This window comes from Antedon mediterranea, chromosome 5, assembly GCF_964355755.1.
Source record: "Antedon mediterranea chromosome 5, ecAntMedi1.1, whole genome shotgun sequence".
NCBI classification, from domain to species: domain Eukaryota; kingdom Metazoa; phylum Echinodermata; class Crinoidea; order Comatulida; family Antedonidae; genus Antedon; species Antedon mediterranea.
The window spans coordinates 29456403-29473288 of NC_092674.1; the positions used below are offsets into that span (position 1 = coordinate 29456403).

General features: G+C 32.1%; 1 protein-coding gene across 8 annotated transcripts in view; it reads left to right on the top strand.

Moving 5' to 3' along the window:
* Window positions 1–16837, top strand: part of LOC140050320 (uncharacterized) — a 50445-nt gene extending 33608 nt beyond the window's left edge. For 4 of the 8 annotated variants that reach the window (XM_072095458.1, XM_072095459.1, XM_072095462.1 and 1 more), the window contains 14 exons: window positions 1228–1254; window positions 1944–2076; window positions 3014–3175; window positions 4009–4114; window positions 5228–5504; window positions 6008–6052; window positions 6424–6453; window positions 9801–9938; window positions 10057–10282; window positions 11743–12816; window positions 13015–13445; window positions 13771–13983; window positions 14509–14611; window positions 14898–16837. In XM_072095458.1, coding sequence (XP_071951559.1) covers window positions 1228–1254; window positions 1944–2076; window positions 3014–3175; window positions 4009–4114; window positions 5228–5504; window positions 6008–6052; window positions 6424–6453; window positions 9801–9938; window positions 10057–10282; window positions 11743–12816; window positions 13015–13445; window positions 13771–13983; window positions 14509–14611; window positions 14898–14920 — 2988 coding nt within the window. In that variant the 3' untranslated portion in view covers window positions 14921–16837. The remainder of the gene's footprint in view (window positions 1–1227; window positions 1255–1943; window positions 2077–3013; window positions 3176–4008; window positions 4115–5227; window positions 5505–6007; window positions 6053–6423; window positions 6454–9800; window positions 9939–10056; window positions 10283–11742; window positions 12817–13014; window positions 13446–13770; window positions 13984–14508; window positions 14612–14897) is intronic. The other 4 variants (XM_072095460.1, XM_072095463.1, XM_072095461.1 and 1 more) reach the window with 3 other exon arrangements.
* Window positions 16838–16886: the final 49 nt, after the last annotated feature.

A 16886-nucleotide genomic window follows, 5' to 3' on the forward strand; every position in this document is an offset into this window, starting at 1 on the left:
GCTTATTCTGTCAGGGATTCTTTTTGTATCAATTTTGTATTTTTTTCGGTTGTTGACATATTTGGTTCACGTTTTTTATAATCTTATTTCTACATGATCTAATACTATGCAAACATGGTTAGCATTGCGATAATCACTTAGGATCGGCTGCGATTTAGTCAGTTCTGGTTGCGATGTAATCAGAATCGAGCGCAAATTAAACTATACACATGCATTAATGCATTTTAGTTTACAATTTTTGATATACATTATGTTATGTTAACGTAATTCCATTTATCTACAATATTATAATTCAGCATAATATTTTGCTTTTTTTATACTTTGCTCTTCTTTTACAATGCTGTGTAAACAAATCGCAATCGCCAGATTGAATATTGTGTTTTTATTAATAATTTATTACACTTTACACTTACAGTTATATTATTAGTTTTCTTCTGCTATCTAATTATATGCTTTTATATATATAGTAATTGTTTATTAGTTTTTATGATTTTCAAAATAATACCACTATTTTATGTCTTTTTGCCGTACGCAATTGTATTAATTTGACATTACAGTACAGTTGTATGTGTATATGTTTTAAATTTTGTTCTCTATATTTTTGTATGTACCGTATTATGTTATGTTTATTTATTGTAAGCTATAATGTTTGGTTTTCACTAGTGACGCAACATAAGGATGTAACGCAACTTAAGTGATGTGACCAATCACTGGTGATGGATTATTCAAACTGTCACTTGCCATTGGTCAAATTGTTGCGCTTACGTCGTAGCGTTGCCTCCTAGTGGGAACCAAGCTATAAGTAACTCAGGTGTTACATGATTATATATTGTATTGATATTATATTGCATATTTTGGTGCCATATTATCTATTGTCAATGTCACACCATTTTTATAATTTCATTTCACAGGGGATGGTCACTAAATAGTTGATTGGTTCATAATCAATTCTGATACTGATTCACTATCATGTTATCATTATCAATTCTGATACTGATTCACTATCATGTTATCATTATCAATTCTGATACTGATTCACTATCATGTTATCATTATCACTTCAATCATTTTTTTAATCTCATAGGTCTACTAAATATTTTTCATTATTCAATATTTTTCTACCCCATCCACACTATTTTATTGGTATCTAATATTGGTACACTGTATATTACTGACCTCTAACCTTTGACTAACTATCCCGCTTTCTATTCACCTACTCATCTATAGAGGGAGCCTATCTGGTTTCGTCTTTTTGTAAGTATTGCTGTTTGCTATTAATCCTGCACATTTGATACTTTTAACTTTATTTTTGGACGTACTATGAACAATTATAAATTTACATTTTATTTTAAATTTTGATTATATAACTTTCACACATCTGGTACATGTTTGTTTATTATTTGCCACAATGTGCATATTTGGTTATTTGATCAGAACTATTATTTGAATTTCAATATTTATTTTATCAATATTTCTGCGAATGAATTATTTGCATTTTGATATACAATTATTTTATTTGGAAAGTTATTCTAAGAAATTTAACGATCATACATATTTTAATTTCAAGCTTGCTTTAAATGCATAATAACTGTAATATTCATATTAAATATTAATTATTTGTACAAATAATATGCTTATTAACATAATGTATTCACAATTTTGTGTTTTTATAATTATTTAAATAACACAATAATAAAACAGATTTAACAGTTAACAGTTTTTTTAGAATCTAAACTATCTAACAGACAGCACAGGGAACGTTTTCTGAGATGTTAGGCCTATGGAAAATGTTTAACAATAAATATTTCACGCAAGATTAATCTTATTAATAATTAACTTTAACTTTCAAGTTCATTACAAGACGACAATAAGCATCGTCTCTATTCTTGTCTTTTTATCTTAAATTTGATTTATTATTTTCATGATGTTTATTAATGTCACAGGCAAAAAATCGACCTTTCGTTGAGAAGTCTATCGCGATGAACCAACGGCCCTGTAACGAGAAGGGATTTGGATTCTCATTTAGTGGTGGGTCAGAGGTCAAGAAGCCACCGACGATTGATAAGATTAGGAAAGGTATGTTATAATGTCTGTGAGACTGACTTGATGTCATTTCATATAGTTTTTACTGTATTAGTCAACCCTCTTATTTATACTCTTTTAAAAACCTATTTTACGGTTTTCAATTTCCAAAATTTGTTTTTAAAAATGGTTATATTTTTTTTTTTTAATAATCATCTTTGAGTATCACCCGTGCTTCATTACAAAAGAATTTTGATATTAAAGGGTCCAAATACATATAAAAACAATTTAAAAACATGACAAATCAAAAGAGTGCTAAACATTATTTACAATAGTTTAATTAAGTCTATTAAAGCTATGGAAATACAGCTTCGGGGATCATTCAGAGATATTTTTGTAAAAAAATAAGTTTAGTTGCAAAAGTAATACAATAGGCGTGAGGCCTTGAAATAAAATAATTATGAGAATCAAGTATTGATAATATAGTTTTCCACAGTACTTCTCATTTACATACTGCGTTCATACCAAGGGGTATGTAAATAGGAAGGTCACTCTCATTTACATACTGCGTTCATACCAAGGGGTATGTAAATAGGAAGGTCACTCTCATTTACATACTGCGTTCATACCAAGGGGTATGTAAATAGGAAGGTCACTCTCATTTACATACTGCGTTCATACCAAGGGGTATGTAAATAGGAAGGTCACTCTCATTTACATACTGCGTTCATACCAAGGGGTATGTAAATAGGAAGGTCAAATCGTCTGCTCACTACATTCACTCTAATATAGTTTTCCTCAGTACCTCTCATTTACATACTGCGTTCATACCAAGGGGTATGTAAATAGGAAGGTCAAATCGTCTGCTCACTACATTCACTCTAATATAGTTTTCCTCAGTACTTCTCATTTACATACTGCGTTCATACCAAGGGGTATGTAAATAGGAAGGTCAAATCGTCTGCTCACTACATTCACTCTAATATCTTAGGTTCAACAGCGGCAAGCGTAGATGTTCAACCTGGTGATGTCATCGTATCAGTGAATGGAGACAAAGTACTAAGTGCCTCTTATGAAGAGATAGAGTACAGTATTAGTCATGCTGTACTCATTGGTAGAATGACTCTGAAAATAAGAAGATATGATGAAGGAGGTACGTTTATTTCTTGTTTGATTTCAGTTTTTGTTTTTATTTATTATATTCAGTCTTGAAAAAGTAAATATAAATAAGTAAATGTAAAGAAGGAATAGATTAAAATTTATATCATACTTCAGGACCCAACAAAGGGGTTGTTATTAGTGTTTTTTGTGGGCCTCCTATCAACAGCCCCTTGGATTTCCTGGAGGTCCGTTTCTTCTTCTTTTAATTTGCTTTACTCCTTTTTGCTGTGTGTGTTGTTTTGTTTATGAGATGAATAAAAGAGATTGAATTGGTATTAATTAGTATTAATTGGTATTAATTGGTATTAATTGGTATTAATTAGTATTAATTGGTATTAATTAGTATATATTGCCATTCGTTCATTTCATAGAAAGTCCTCTGAATAGTGGTGTCCCAATAGAGGGGCTTTTACTGTATTTTAATTCTTTTTAAATGTATATTTGTTGCGAACAAAATCTGGAGTTATAATCTGTTAAAAGCAATCCAATTGAGAATGAATAAATAAATAAATAGCTCAACAATAGCTTTTATTGTAGTAAAAATTAACTTTGCAATACTAATACTTTATTTTAATCAGATTATTTAAAGTAAACCATGATTTGAGATAAGAGTGGGTAAACTAATTCCTTACAACAGTATTAGAAAAACAAGAATTAGATAGCTCCATGGGTTTACCGATTCCTTACAATCTATAGTGTAACTAAAGTAATTTGTGAACTTCTTTGAATAGCTCTGTTGAAGTGTATCCCAAGTACTGCAATATAACTGATTTAATCTTGATGTTAGTGTCAAGTAACATGCACTTGTTATCTTATTGACGACAGATTCAGGAAGTGTACCACTCGACGATAATCCATTCAAGTCTATGTTATCAGATGAAGCAATCTCACCGCCATCATCGTCAATGGGAATGAAACGCTCTAAAGACCAGTAAGTTTACCCACCTTGTGTCATAGTCGCAACCTTCTCCTGACCTCTCTATATGTTTCATTTTATTTAATTGTTTAAAGTCATTATGTAACTTTTAAAGAAAATTAAAAAAAATGTGTATTTTTTAACAATTGTAGCAGAATGTAGCTTGTATTGTTTATCTGGAGTTGGAGAGACACGCCCTTTGGCGATAGTTGTCTTTGACACCTCTTATCTCTCCTCAATGCTCCATTTTATGTTTCACTGAAAAGAATAAATAAATAAACAGAATAAATAATCATATAGACATCAAATGTACAACGTTAAAAAAAATTCCTACAAAACAATTTAATTAACCCAATATTATAATAATATAAACACATAATTTACAGAAAATACCAAAGTAGATATTTTAAAATTGATATTTAATCGTTATTAATTAAGCAAAAACGTTGTTTTTAAAGTACAATATAATAGCATTCAATCACTCACCAGTAATATTTATTATTGCAAAGAGCTAATGTTTCAGCCATCTGGCATTTACTAAAAACATTGCATATTTTCAATTGGTTTGTTTTGGTTACAGTTGCGTTTTGTTTATCATTTCACCATTACAGCCTAGCCTACTATAAATAGTTAACAACCCTTTAAAAGAATGCTAAGGAAATCAAATACCTACTTCTCTTTAGTCTCCTGCTTTTTACTTAAGCAGTTAAAACTTTGGTTAAAAGCTATAAACATGTTATTTCATAGTAACCCTGAAGAGTAATAATAATACAAAACCAGATGTTCTTGAGTTCTGTCTATACTATCACACTTTATGTTTTAAAAAAATGTGATGTGCCCATATATGGACATGATGATGTCATATTACTACCATATTTGGGCATATCACACTTTTTGTCAAACTAGTTTGATAGTGTAGACAGGACTTTAGGCCTAGGCTACAGTGTACGTTATTTCTTTTCAGAAAATTAAATTTTCAAAATGGATTTTAAGAATTTGTAGATCTGCAGTTTTTGGAAAGTTTACCATTTTCTGCATATAGAATGTTATGTTTTTATTGAAATATAATTTACTTTTGTCCACTTTTTTTAAAGGAATCCAATTTCTTTACCTTTTGTTTTTAAATAGAAAAATAAACAATTATGAGCAACCAGTACGAGATGTACCGATGCAAAAACCAGCGAAAGCACCCGTAGAAATACCAAAGAACCGAAACCACACAGAACATCGGGGGAACTACCCATCAGCAAACGTGAATCATAGCAACCACCACAACGATTCTGTACCGGATGGAATGGTTGTAGAAGAACCTATGATCCAGATGGAGAAGAAAGCGGTTAAGACCTTTGCCAGCCCTGATGTCTTTAGACCCATCATGGAAGATACCTGCCAACAACATGTCATTGTAAGTTGTGTGTTTTTTCATTCAATATTTTACTCAAAGATTCCTGATTTATTTGATTGATTGATTGATTAACAACAGAAGAAGATTAAAATAATATAACAATTTAAAAAAGAAATCTTTTGCTGTCAACTAATTATTATTAAGTAAGTTCTTGTTTTGTAAATATTGCAATAACTGCAAGTTTGTATGGTGTATCTGTTGCGTTGTAGTTTGTGATTTGTTTGTTTTTTATGATGCGGTTTATTGTTTAATGCACTAACCTATAGGTAATTTTATACACAAGTAATTCAAATGCTGTTTTTATGTAATAACTACAATGTTCAATTGTTGTTCACATTAAGATCTGATCATGATGAACTTATTCATGATGAACTAGAAGCATTGGTTAGTCTTGAGTTTAAACCATGTCAGTGCTGTGTTTAATTTAAAAGACCTTTTATAGTTTTGTTTAACTTGTCTTGAATGTGTTAATGTTGCTTGCTGTTTTTTGTTTGCTCCACTAGCCTAAGGATGAGGGCGCTCCAGGCTTAGATGAGCTGTTCAATAAGGTGAGAATGTCGCTATGCTTGCCTAAAATGCTATAGAAAAATATTAGATATTTTTATGATCATTTAGTAAACTTTAGGGGGCAGTATTGCATGGCAGTTAATTTTATAGTTCAAACCGTTTTTTATTCATCAAAATTAAAATTAGAAAAGAAATTTAAAAAAAAACAAATGCATTCTGAATTCATTTAGGTAGAAATTAAAGGCAAAAATTAAATTTTATAGTTGAAATTTCTTAGACAATAGAAACGAATATTCTCACATTTGTTGTATTTTATGTTGTAAATGTTTATTTTTCTGTCCGTTGCATGACGCTCTTTCTAAATGTAATCTGTGTCTGTCGTTAAACATTTGCATGCTTCTTTTCTTCTCAGTTAGACAAAATTAGAATCGAAAAGTTAAAGGTATCGTATAAAATAAATCAAAAGGCTTTTAAAAATCATGTATTCATTATAAATCTGCACACAGGATTTATTACAGTAGTTGAATCACTGCTAATTAGCATAATTAGTGGCTTCATTTACATATCAACATGCACCGTTAGAAAAAAATATATATCACTGAAATTGTTTATTTATGCAGAGATCTTGGTAATTGTAGGCTTAAACAAAATGATTAATTTATTGTTGATTAAAATGTTTATTTTCTTTAATATTAATTATAAATACCAACTTTAATTTATTTGCTTTGAAATAAAGTAACAATATGAATATTTTTAATAGAAATATCTAACATTTATTTCATCACTTTCATAGAATTATCATATTTATATCCAGAATTTTGAAGTTTTTCCTTTCCATTTTATATTGCTTTTAATATATTGACAAATATTCGAATATATATTTATAAAATGTGTCTAGTGCATGTATACCGGTAATACAATTTAATATTCAGTTTTTATTTGATAAAAAAAAGTATATAGCTTGGTTAAAATAAAATTATTGTATAAATGCATTGAGTGCTGCCCTCTTCAGCCATGTTAGAACAAAGCTCTGTCTACTAGTTTGACCAAAAAAAAGTGTGATGTGCCCAAATATGGTAGTGATATGTTTAAATATGGTAGCGATATAACATCATCATGTCCTTATGAGCGAGTGAGTGGCCGAACGGTTAAGACAGTGGAACCGTAATTACATAGCCATAACATCGGCAAGGGTTCGAGGCTCACTCGCTCCATGGTTCTGGTGGTAGAACGAGTCTTCTCGGATAAGGACTATAAACCGTAGGTCCAGTGTACACATAGCTCATGCGCACTTTAAAGGACCTAGTACATCTTTCGAGACGAGTAGGGGGTTACCCCGGTGTACTAGTCCACACAAACACAGCCACTGTCACACACAGCCACTGTGCAAATTGGGACTGGACCGTTTTAGAGGTGTTTACCACCTGTTGGTCCAGATCCTTCACTAACTGAGTTAGTGAGAAGTCGAATAAATTAAAAAAATTATATGGGCATGTCACATTTTTCACATAAAGTTTAATAGTATAGACAGAGCTTAACTCACACAGGATTTGAACCTATTACCATGGAATTGTTCATCTACCATTAAGCTATTCAACTTAACAAGCAAATGATTCAACAGTTTATAATATGCTCTGTCCTATTTGGGAAGAATCTCACTTCTTCCCATGCCCTATGTTAGAACCTACCTTTTATTACAATAAATCAATGTTATACTACCAGTGCATACTATACTCTACAAATATTAAACCAACATTACACACAGTTCTTTATTCATCTCAGATGATTTTCTGCTACTCAATATAAGTATCATCTACATCTTACTTAATTATCAATTTAGTCTGCTGTTAAGTACCAACTTGATTGATAAATTCATCTTCAATATAAATAGAAACATCATTATTAGTAGCTTTTGGTGATCTTATCTTTAGATTTAGCATCAGCACTATCTTGTTTATTGGATTACTATAATAGTTGGGTGGTGTAGTACAGTATACAAGATCTTCACAGTTTACTTGCTTGTGTATTTTTTCTTAGTGTTATATGTGGTTCATAAATGATTATTACAGTAGTGAAAAAATATGAATACAAATTGTTTTGAATAATAATAATAATAACAACTTTATTTAAAAACGGATGCAACACTTGAATCACCATATTGGTGTTTTTCACAAGGCCGTTACTTACTACAAAACTATTTATATACTATGAATTAAAATAGTTATAGGAGAGTCTTCTTCCATTTAGGAGCAAACTTCATAGTTGAAGGCTACTGCTCCACTGGCTGTTGCAATTCCACTTCTTTTTCATCTTTATTTTTGCATACAGTGTGTGGTGTATATAAATGTTATGGACATTTTAGTATTCATATTTACATACATACTTTATCAATAAAAACATTAACATCATCATCAGTGTATCACATTTGTCACCAATTACATTGTCATCATTACATTGTCATTGTCATCATTACAACATTCATCATTGTAGACCATCACAAACAATTTTACTGAATGAAAATGAACCCAGTGTTTATGAAAAGTAATTCACCACCATCCCATGGGTCCTGTTACATAAAGTACTGAAGAAGGAGGAGGCATCAGCCTCAAAGCCCTCTACTTACACTAAATACTAATTGAGGCCAACAGCTATCTACATACTTTACTAATCACCACATGCTGTTAACATTCTCTAAGCAAGCATCTGATTGGTCAGTTGGGAGAGTATCGGGCATCTTATTCGCCACACCTGCTGTGAACTGATACCTTAGCTATCATTGGTGGTAGAAATGTGTAGGCTTACACAAGTTTATTGGGATTTCTTGTAGGCCAGGGTTGTGTTCAAAGTGCTCCGATACAATTGTGCTATGAGGATTTGATTGTTTATAGACTGTTGTTTATTTGGTTCTGGGATATTATTAACTTGATTACTATGTGGTTTCAGTTGGAGTTTGTTCCTCTTCCATCACCAACTCTAGTAAGTAGGTATAATTATAGTAGAACACTTAAGCATTAAGGAGATGACCATTCTTTACTCCATGAGATGACCCACCAGCAAAGGGTCCCCTAAATAGAGGTGTCCCCTGAATAGAGGTTAGCCCATGTTCATTAGAAAATTTCTCCTTGAATAGTTATGCCCCAAAGGAATGGATCCACTGTAGGCTACATTTTTCTGCTGATCTGATTGTTTTCGGTTTATTTTTTGTTTTGCTGACTCTTGGCCTTGGGTTGTTATTCTGTTTTGTAACTTGTGATATTTTACTTCACAACACTGTATAGTGGCTTAGATGTGACCTTTTCATCATTTACCTCTCCCTGGTATTAGAAAGAAGTAAACAGACTTGTGTTAGTGTTAATCTGGTCACGGGCCATTCATGTTAAAATGCAAAAACATTCAAATATGCATCCGTTAACTTGGTGCAATCAAGCCTAAAGCTCTGTCTTACACTATTAAACTAGTTTGACAACAAAATGTGTGATGTGCCTAAATATAGTAGTGATATGCCTAAATATGGTATTGATATGACATCATCATGTCCATATATGGGCTCATCACATTTTAAAAAAAAATAAAGTTTGATAGTGTAGACAGAGCTCTAAAGAAGTCTATATCACAGTATCACAAACTTTTATGGAATTTACAAATTCACCGGTGCTTGACTGGAGTGTAAGATAGATACAATATACATCATTATCTATTGTTTATGCATTGGAATACTTTAGGTAGTATTGTTACTTGTATCATTACTTACAATAAATTTCAGTTTCGTTACTTTGTCTTTATTTTCAGGATGCGGATGATGAACGTAGCATGAGTGAAACAGATCGTGAAGAATATGAAGAAGAAATAATGGATCAGTTGGAACGAGAGGAAGAAGAAGAAAGGAAACGTGAAGAGCGCCATCGCTCGATTGAACAAGATGAAAGGGTAAGTTTATTTAAGAAATTTTCTATTTCTACTTTTATTTGAACACACTTAAATTTATTATTTTAAAAGGATATAATATGATAATTAATGCTGTATTAATTTTTATTTATTTCCATAGCCTTCTGAAGCTCCAGTATCACAATCTTTAAAAAAACCAGAACCAAACTTGAACTTTGACCGGTTTCAAGAACAGAATAGACCTATTAGGTCATCATCACCATCGTACTCGGTTCCAAAACCGTTTAAACCAGCTCAGAACAAGTTTCACTCAGTTCCGTTAAGAACGCACAAAGACGCTGAGCCAGGCCGCGATAAACTCATAAAACGCAGATCAGATTTCTTCAGTAAGATTCCGGACTTAAGTGTCCTGCCGGTGTTTGGCTATTCAGGTAGAAAAGGGTAACTTAAGGGGTCTAAGACATGACTACTCAACCTGCTGTAAAATCGTGTCTGTTGTTTTGAAATCAACTGTATTACGCAGGAACAATTACTTTCTTCATGATACTGTTACGATAATGCAAACTGAAAAATTAAAAAATAATGTCCACAAAAGTTATTTTAAGGCTACATTACTCGATTTCAAATTATTTGGTCAACCAGTTCAGTGATTTTGTCTTCACTATAATTTAAATATAATATATAAATTTATACTTCGCTACAAAATGAAATATTGTTTCTAAATTGCAATTCGTCGTCAGCAGTTGATTTATCAACTACAGGCAATATTTTATTCCCAGCATAACATTTGGTATAAATTTCTGTATCACATTAACTGGTAAGTAACAAGCCCTTACCCTACCACACCTCATCCACCCACTTACCCAATTACCCTTCCTAACTACACCCTTAACAGCATGGTATACCAACAACTACTACCTGACATAGCCAGTCACTTACAGTGCATGTCCAGTAATATTACTCTGCATGTTTAGTTAAGGTTTATTCATACTATTGATTTGTAATTTAAAAGACTAAAGCTCTGTTTACACTATCAAACTAGTTTGACAAATAAAGTGTGCCCAAATATGGTAGTGATATGACATCATCATGTCCATATATGGGCACATCACATGTTTTTGTCGCATAAAGTTTGATAGTGTAGACAGAGCTTAAAGGCTTTTTAAAGTATAATAAGCTGTTGTTTTAATGTTTCTGTGTGATAAGGATTTTTTTAAAGTTACTAAAGTATCAATAAAAAAAACAAAAAATCTTAAATAAAAATAAAAATACAGTAGAATGAACTCATTCATGCATACAAAAGAAATCTAGGTGTGAAAAGTTGAGATTAAGAAATAATTATATTAGCGCTTTTTTTCTTGGGCAATGTAACACATTTAGTTTAGGCCTAATTTAAATATTCTTCCCTATTTTATTTGGTTAAATTAATGATTATAGGACTATGAATGTTTTATGCTTAGTCATATAGATGTATTAATTAGGAGTTTTTAATTAGAAATATAGATCTATTATAGTTTGGAATTCAAAGTATTCAAATATATTTAAATACAAAGAAATTCCAATGAAAGTACTACAGATAGTACTGTAGTACATAGTTATTATTAATTATTAGTGAACAGTATTGAATATAACATTGACAAGTGCATGCATATCATCTCACATTAAGTATGGCAACAATTGTCATAATTTAGTCACTATTTTAAACAATCTCATCTTATTCTAACTTTTTTCCTTTTTTAAACTCTTTCCTTCTAATATTTCTGTCATTTATATGCTTTGCCAAATAAACTTTATATATATTTATATTCTATGTTTATTCATCATATTTTATATTGTGTTTTTATAGATGATGAGGAGAATACAAATGTTGAAGAATTATGGAAGCAAGTGGAACAACCAGTGGAGAAAGAAAAACCAGTACCGGTAACCGCTCCAAAACCGAGACGTAGAAGCTTCAACGTAGACGAAGAGAGAAAGCGTTTGGAGCGTTGGCAGCAAGAACAAGAACGGTTACGACAAGAAAGATATGCTAAGGATCAAGAGAAACTAAGAATTGAAAACCAAAAAGCTTTAGAAAAAGCGGCGGAAGATGAAAAGAAGAAAAAGAAAATGGAGGATGAAAAATTAGATGAAATGACTCAAAGACTAATTAGTCCTCGTGAAGAAATGGACAGTACAGTTGAAGACCAGTTTATGGATCGACTTTTAGAAGAGGAAGAAATTAGAGATAAAAGGAGGTTAAAAGAAAATCATGTAGCAGAGCAACATTCAAATAGGGCAGAATGGGAAAGGCGAGAGGAAGAAGCTAGAGAAAGAGACAGAGTGAAGGCACAAGAAGAAGAAAGAATGGAAAGAGAACATGCAATGAAACTGAAAAAGGAAAGACAAGAGAAAGAAAGATTAGAACAGGAACGAAGAGATGAAGCTATACGAAAAGAGCATGAAGCAATGGAAAGGAAGTTAAAAGAAGAAAAGGAAAATTTAGACAGAAAATGGCGAGAGCTGCAGAAAGAAAAGGAAATGCAAGAGGAGAGGGAACGGCAGGAACGTGAAAGACTTGATCAGCTACGAGCTGAGCAAGATCGGTTGAGACAGGAGCGATACCGGTTAGAACAACAACAATTAGAAGAGAAGCGATTGTTAGATCTTGAACGTGAAAGATTGTTGCGTCAAGCCCGTGCAGAATCGCAACAACACCATGTGCCGAATAAATCACAGTATCGCCAACTAGCAGGAATCAGTCAAGAACCAAGTCCAATGGAAAGAGACAATCCTTTCAAGGCTTCAACTGAATCTTTGGAGGATAAATTTTTACCAAAAAACCATGAAGGGAAGAACGGGCATGGACGTGATCGCAATGATAATAAGCTAATTCCAGAAAAAGACAAACCCCAACAATCGTTTATGTCAAAGTATAAAGGTAAAAAATACAATTGTTTTGTAGCAATATTAAAATTTGATCTTCACTATCAAACTTTATGTGACAAAAAATGTGATGTGATAGACACGATGATGTCATATCACTACCATATTTGGGGATATCACTACCATATTTGGGAACCTCACACTTTTTTGATAGTGTAGACAGAGCTTTAAATGTATTTATACTTTATTACAGATACAAGTGCACCAGGAAACACTCACTGGTTGGTACAAGAAGCTGAACGACGTCGAGTAGCTGACCAACAGAAAAGAAACATGGAATCGCCAACAAACCACATCAAAGCTGATCTTGACCGAGAACCTGTACTAGAAAAAGAAACCGCAATCAACTCAGAAAGCAGTCCATTTACAGAGAGCGCCCCCAACTCTAAATACATCGAGAACGAGGAACCGGTGAGGATGAGAGCGAAACGTAGTAATGCGAACGATTGGCAGGCAAAGAAAGAAAACAGACGATCCATGCCTACATTTGATAACCACCTTGAAGACGACCCTCGACAAACACAAGATGATGCTGATGTTATACGACGTAGTTTTACACCAAATGACACGTTTGCTGCACCCCCCTCCAGTACTAATGGACCACTCCCAGATGCAGTTATGCAGGTACATTGTTTATTTCATTTTGAGAGGGTAGCCCTCTTAGTAATAAAACTGATCTCAAGGTGCCCTATGACACATTTAAAAACCTAACAATTTAAAACAATTTAACCTAAATTTAAGCTTGTTCCCTTTCTATATAGACACCAATCATTAAATAGTATACAAATAATGAATGTTTATGATTGTAATGGAATAAATAATGGCATGAGGTACTATTGCACGCCATGTGACCAACAATCATCCAATCAAATGACAGGAATTTATTTAGGTGTTATATTTATTTAGTGTTATATAATTTATATTGATTGGTTTTACTGTTTTTCTCCAGACATTTCCACAAAAGGCTAATGGTCCAAATCCAGTAAACAACCAACTAGCAAACCTTGGTAAAGGCTCCGCATTCCAGCCGTTGGGTCAGAAGAAACAGCCACGGTCAGTCAGCGGCAAAGTCTCATGTACAAACTGTACCAAACCGTTAGGACGTGGAGCAGCTATGATCATTGAGTCACTGGGACTTCATTATCATATAGATTGCTTTAGGGTAAGTCTTTATGTTTTTAGTCTCCCCAAGAGAGAGAGAGAGAGCTGCAGAACTGGGCAACTGCAAACAATGACACAGCTAAAGCTCGAAATGCAAATTAATTCAGCCTTAAGAACCGATTTAAATTGTCGTCATTGTACTTGTTGCCATTGTACCGAATGATAGCTATATATTTCTTAGTGTCTCAGTTTATCGATTGCATGAGCTGATATTAGTCGGTATATTTTTCCCTTCTTAAGGCCAATTTACACAGACGAGCGGTAACGGTAATAAAAATATAGAATCTTTTATTTCGTATGATAATTTACACAATACGCTCATGATAGATACAATTCTATGTGGGACAAGCTGCACAGTTTTCTACTTATCGTTAAATGGTAAATTGGCCTTTAGTGTTGTGTGTTGTTCTAATGTTGTATAGGCCGATACTAATTTGTGTATATTTTTCCTTTTTTAGTGTTGTGTGTGTAACATTCTAATGTTGTATAGGCCGATACTAATTTGTGTATATTTTTCCTTTCTTAGTGTTGTGTGTGTAGCATTCGACTTGGCAACGGAAGCAAAGGTACAGATGTCAGGATAAGAGCCTCCAAGTTACATTGTCAAAGTTGCTATAGTAATGATGCAGGTAAGATTAGGTCTATTCTATTTTGTTTGGAAGACAACTATGGGGGCCATAGCCAGCAAGAATTTTCAATTTTCTCCACTCACCCCAATTGCCCACCACAGTATTATATTTAAAGCATCCCTGCCTTGTCTGTTTTTAACTTCTCGCTACGGTCTTCAGTATACTGCCTTATGTCTATTCTCATGCATTTGTATGTTTAGCAGTGATGTACTGATGTAACAAAATCAAGTGATACTACCTAAACACTATCTTACTGTTTTTTTTGTTATTAATTCCCTCTTTGCAGGATTTGAATTTACGGAAGTATAAATCTACTACAATACAGTGTCAAACAACAGAACAGTGTCAAAAAACTAACTGCAACCTAACGCTACTGAAAGAAAGATCCAGTTCAGACCTTCCAACTGACGGTGACGTGTAGGATGTTCACGAACAGAGCTAAATGAAAGTGATAAAATATCACATCGTTACACACTACCCAAGGCATCTGAAATCTATAAATTGACATTTTGAAATTAATTAATAAGATATTTATCAAATAAGTTTATAACTTTGTTTTGTTTTACAAAATGTGATTCAAGGAGAAATAATCAACTGTGTGGTACTTGTGGTTATAAGCTCACCCTCCTGATGGGGTGGGCTTATTCCTGAGTGAGATAAATAAATTGTGGTATTGTTACCATATTTAATTTAGGATATTTGAATAAAAACTTAATATGTTACTTTGGTAATTAAGAGAGAGTTGGAAATTATTACTTTAATTATTAATATTATGACTCGAAAAAAGTCTTCTATTTTGGCGTTGTAAGAAGATTTAGTTACTATAGTTACCATAGAGAAGTCTTGTTACTTTTGTCTGTACATAAGAAAGTTTATCATTGTACATTAAATTGAGACGTTGTTGATAAGTTATGTGGTGGTTTAAATAAGAATGTAAATAAAAATAATGATTACGATAGTACTGTAAAAATTAATGTAATGAATCTTACTGACTTTCACTAATTCTTTGTCTTCCAATCAGATATTAGCATAGAGCTATACATTTATAATTTATAGCTACATGATATTAGCAAGATTTCATTTTGGGATGGTAGACAAAGGAGACAATAATTGTATACAAAAGAGTAATTTACAAATCACATAGTCTAGGTTCAGCTATTTGACTTAATATTGGTAAAAAGATAATATATTTTGGCACACTTGGCGTTTCATACGTATAATAAATACTTGAGCTGGAAGTTTCCAGACAAAAATCAAAACGCTGACTAGTGGATAACAACAACAAGAGAAAAACAGTAAATAAAAACCTGGGGGAGTATAAACAGCCCAGTATACTCGTTCTATTCATTATCAGAACTTTATTTGATAAATTAATTGTTGTCCTTTATCTACCGTCCCAAAACGAAGCCTTGATAGTCTTGTTAACATATCTATTCTCTTGTGCTATACTATTTGTACATTCTACTCATCTTTTAGATTTTTAAAATTTTACTTTCAATTCATTTGTATTCATAGAAACTTATCAATAATAACGCAACAAATTTGTGTTGACACAAATTAAGATTTTGTACTAAATACATGGGCTTTCACAGTATATATGGATGTACAACATGTTTTTGGAGTTATTTTTGTAACCATGGAATCTCGGAATAATTTAGATAGCCAAAAACAATTCTTCTTGCATTAGTAATAGAAAATTATGTACTTAAATAATTTATATGGTTTATATAGAAATTGCATAATTTACATACATCACTGTGATGCCCAACTGGAAGCCATGTTAGTTTTATAAAGCCATGAAACTATTTAAAATAATAAATAATTAAATAATATTAATATTTAATTAATAATTAATTGAAGTTCATATCTTAGATTTTTATTTAAATTCCTCATACTCAGAAAGGCTGTCAAAATACTGAAACATAAATGTTTTTCTTTGTTCTTTATTGAATAAATATATGTGGTGGTATCGCATGCATTTGTTTGATATTTATTCTTTTGAATAATAAAGAGTGTTTACCATAAATTGATATAAATTAGAATTATTATATAGTGTATAGGAATTGAATGAGTTAATTTCATATACCTTTGAAGGTGCTAAGTTCGTTGGATTGTTCAGTTGGATTGTAGGCACCTTTGCAATTATTTTAGGGAACAAATTAAATTTACAGCATAGTTTTGTATATTTTGGCTTCTTAAATAAAAAGAAACGATTTCTTTAAATTATTATTGTGTGAATTTCTTGTATTTTTTTCTGCCTGATTAAATAATAATT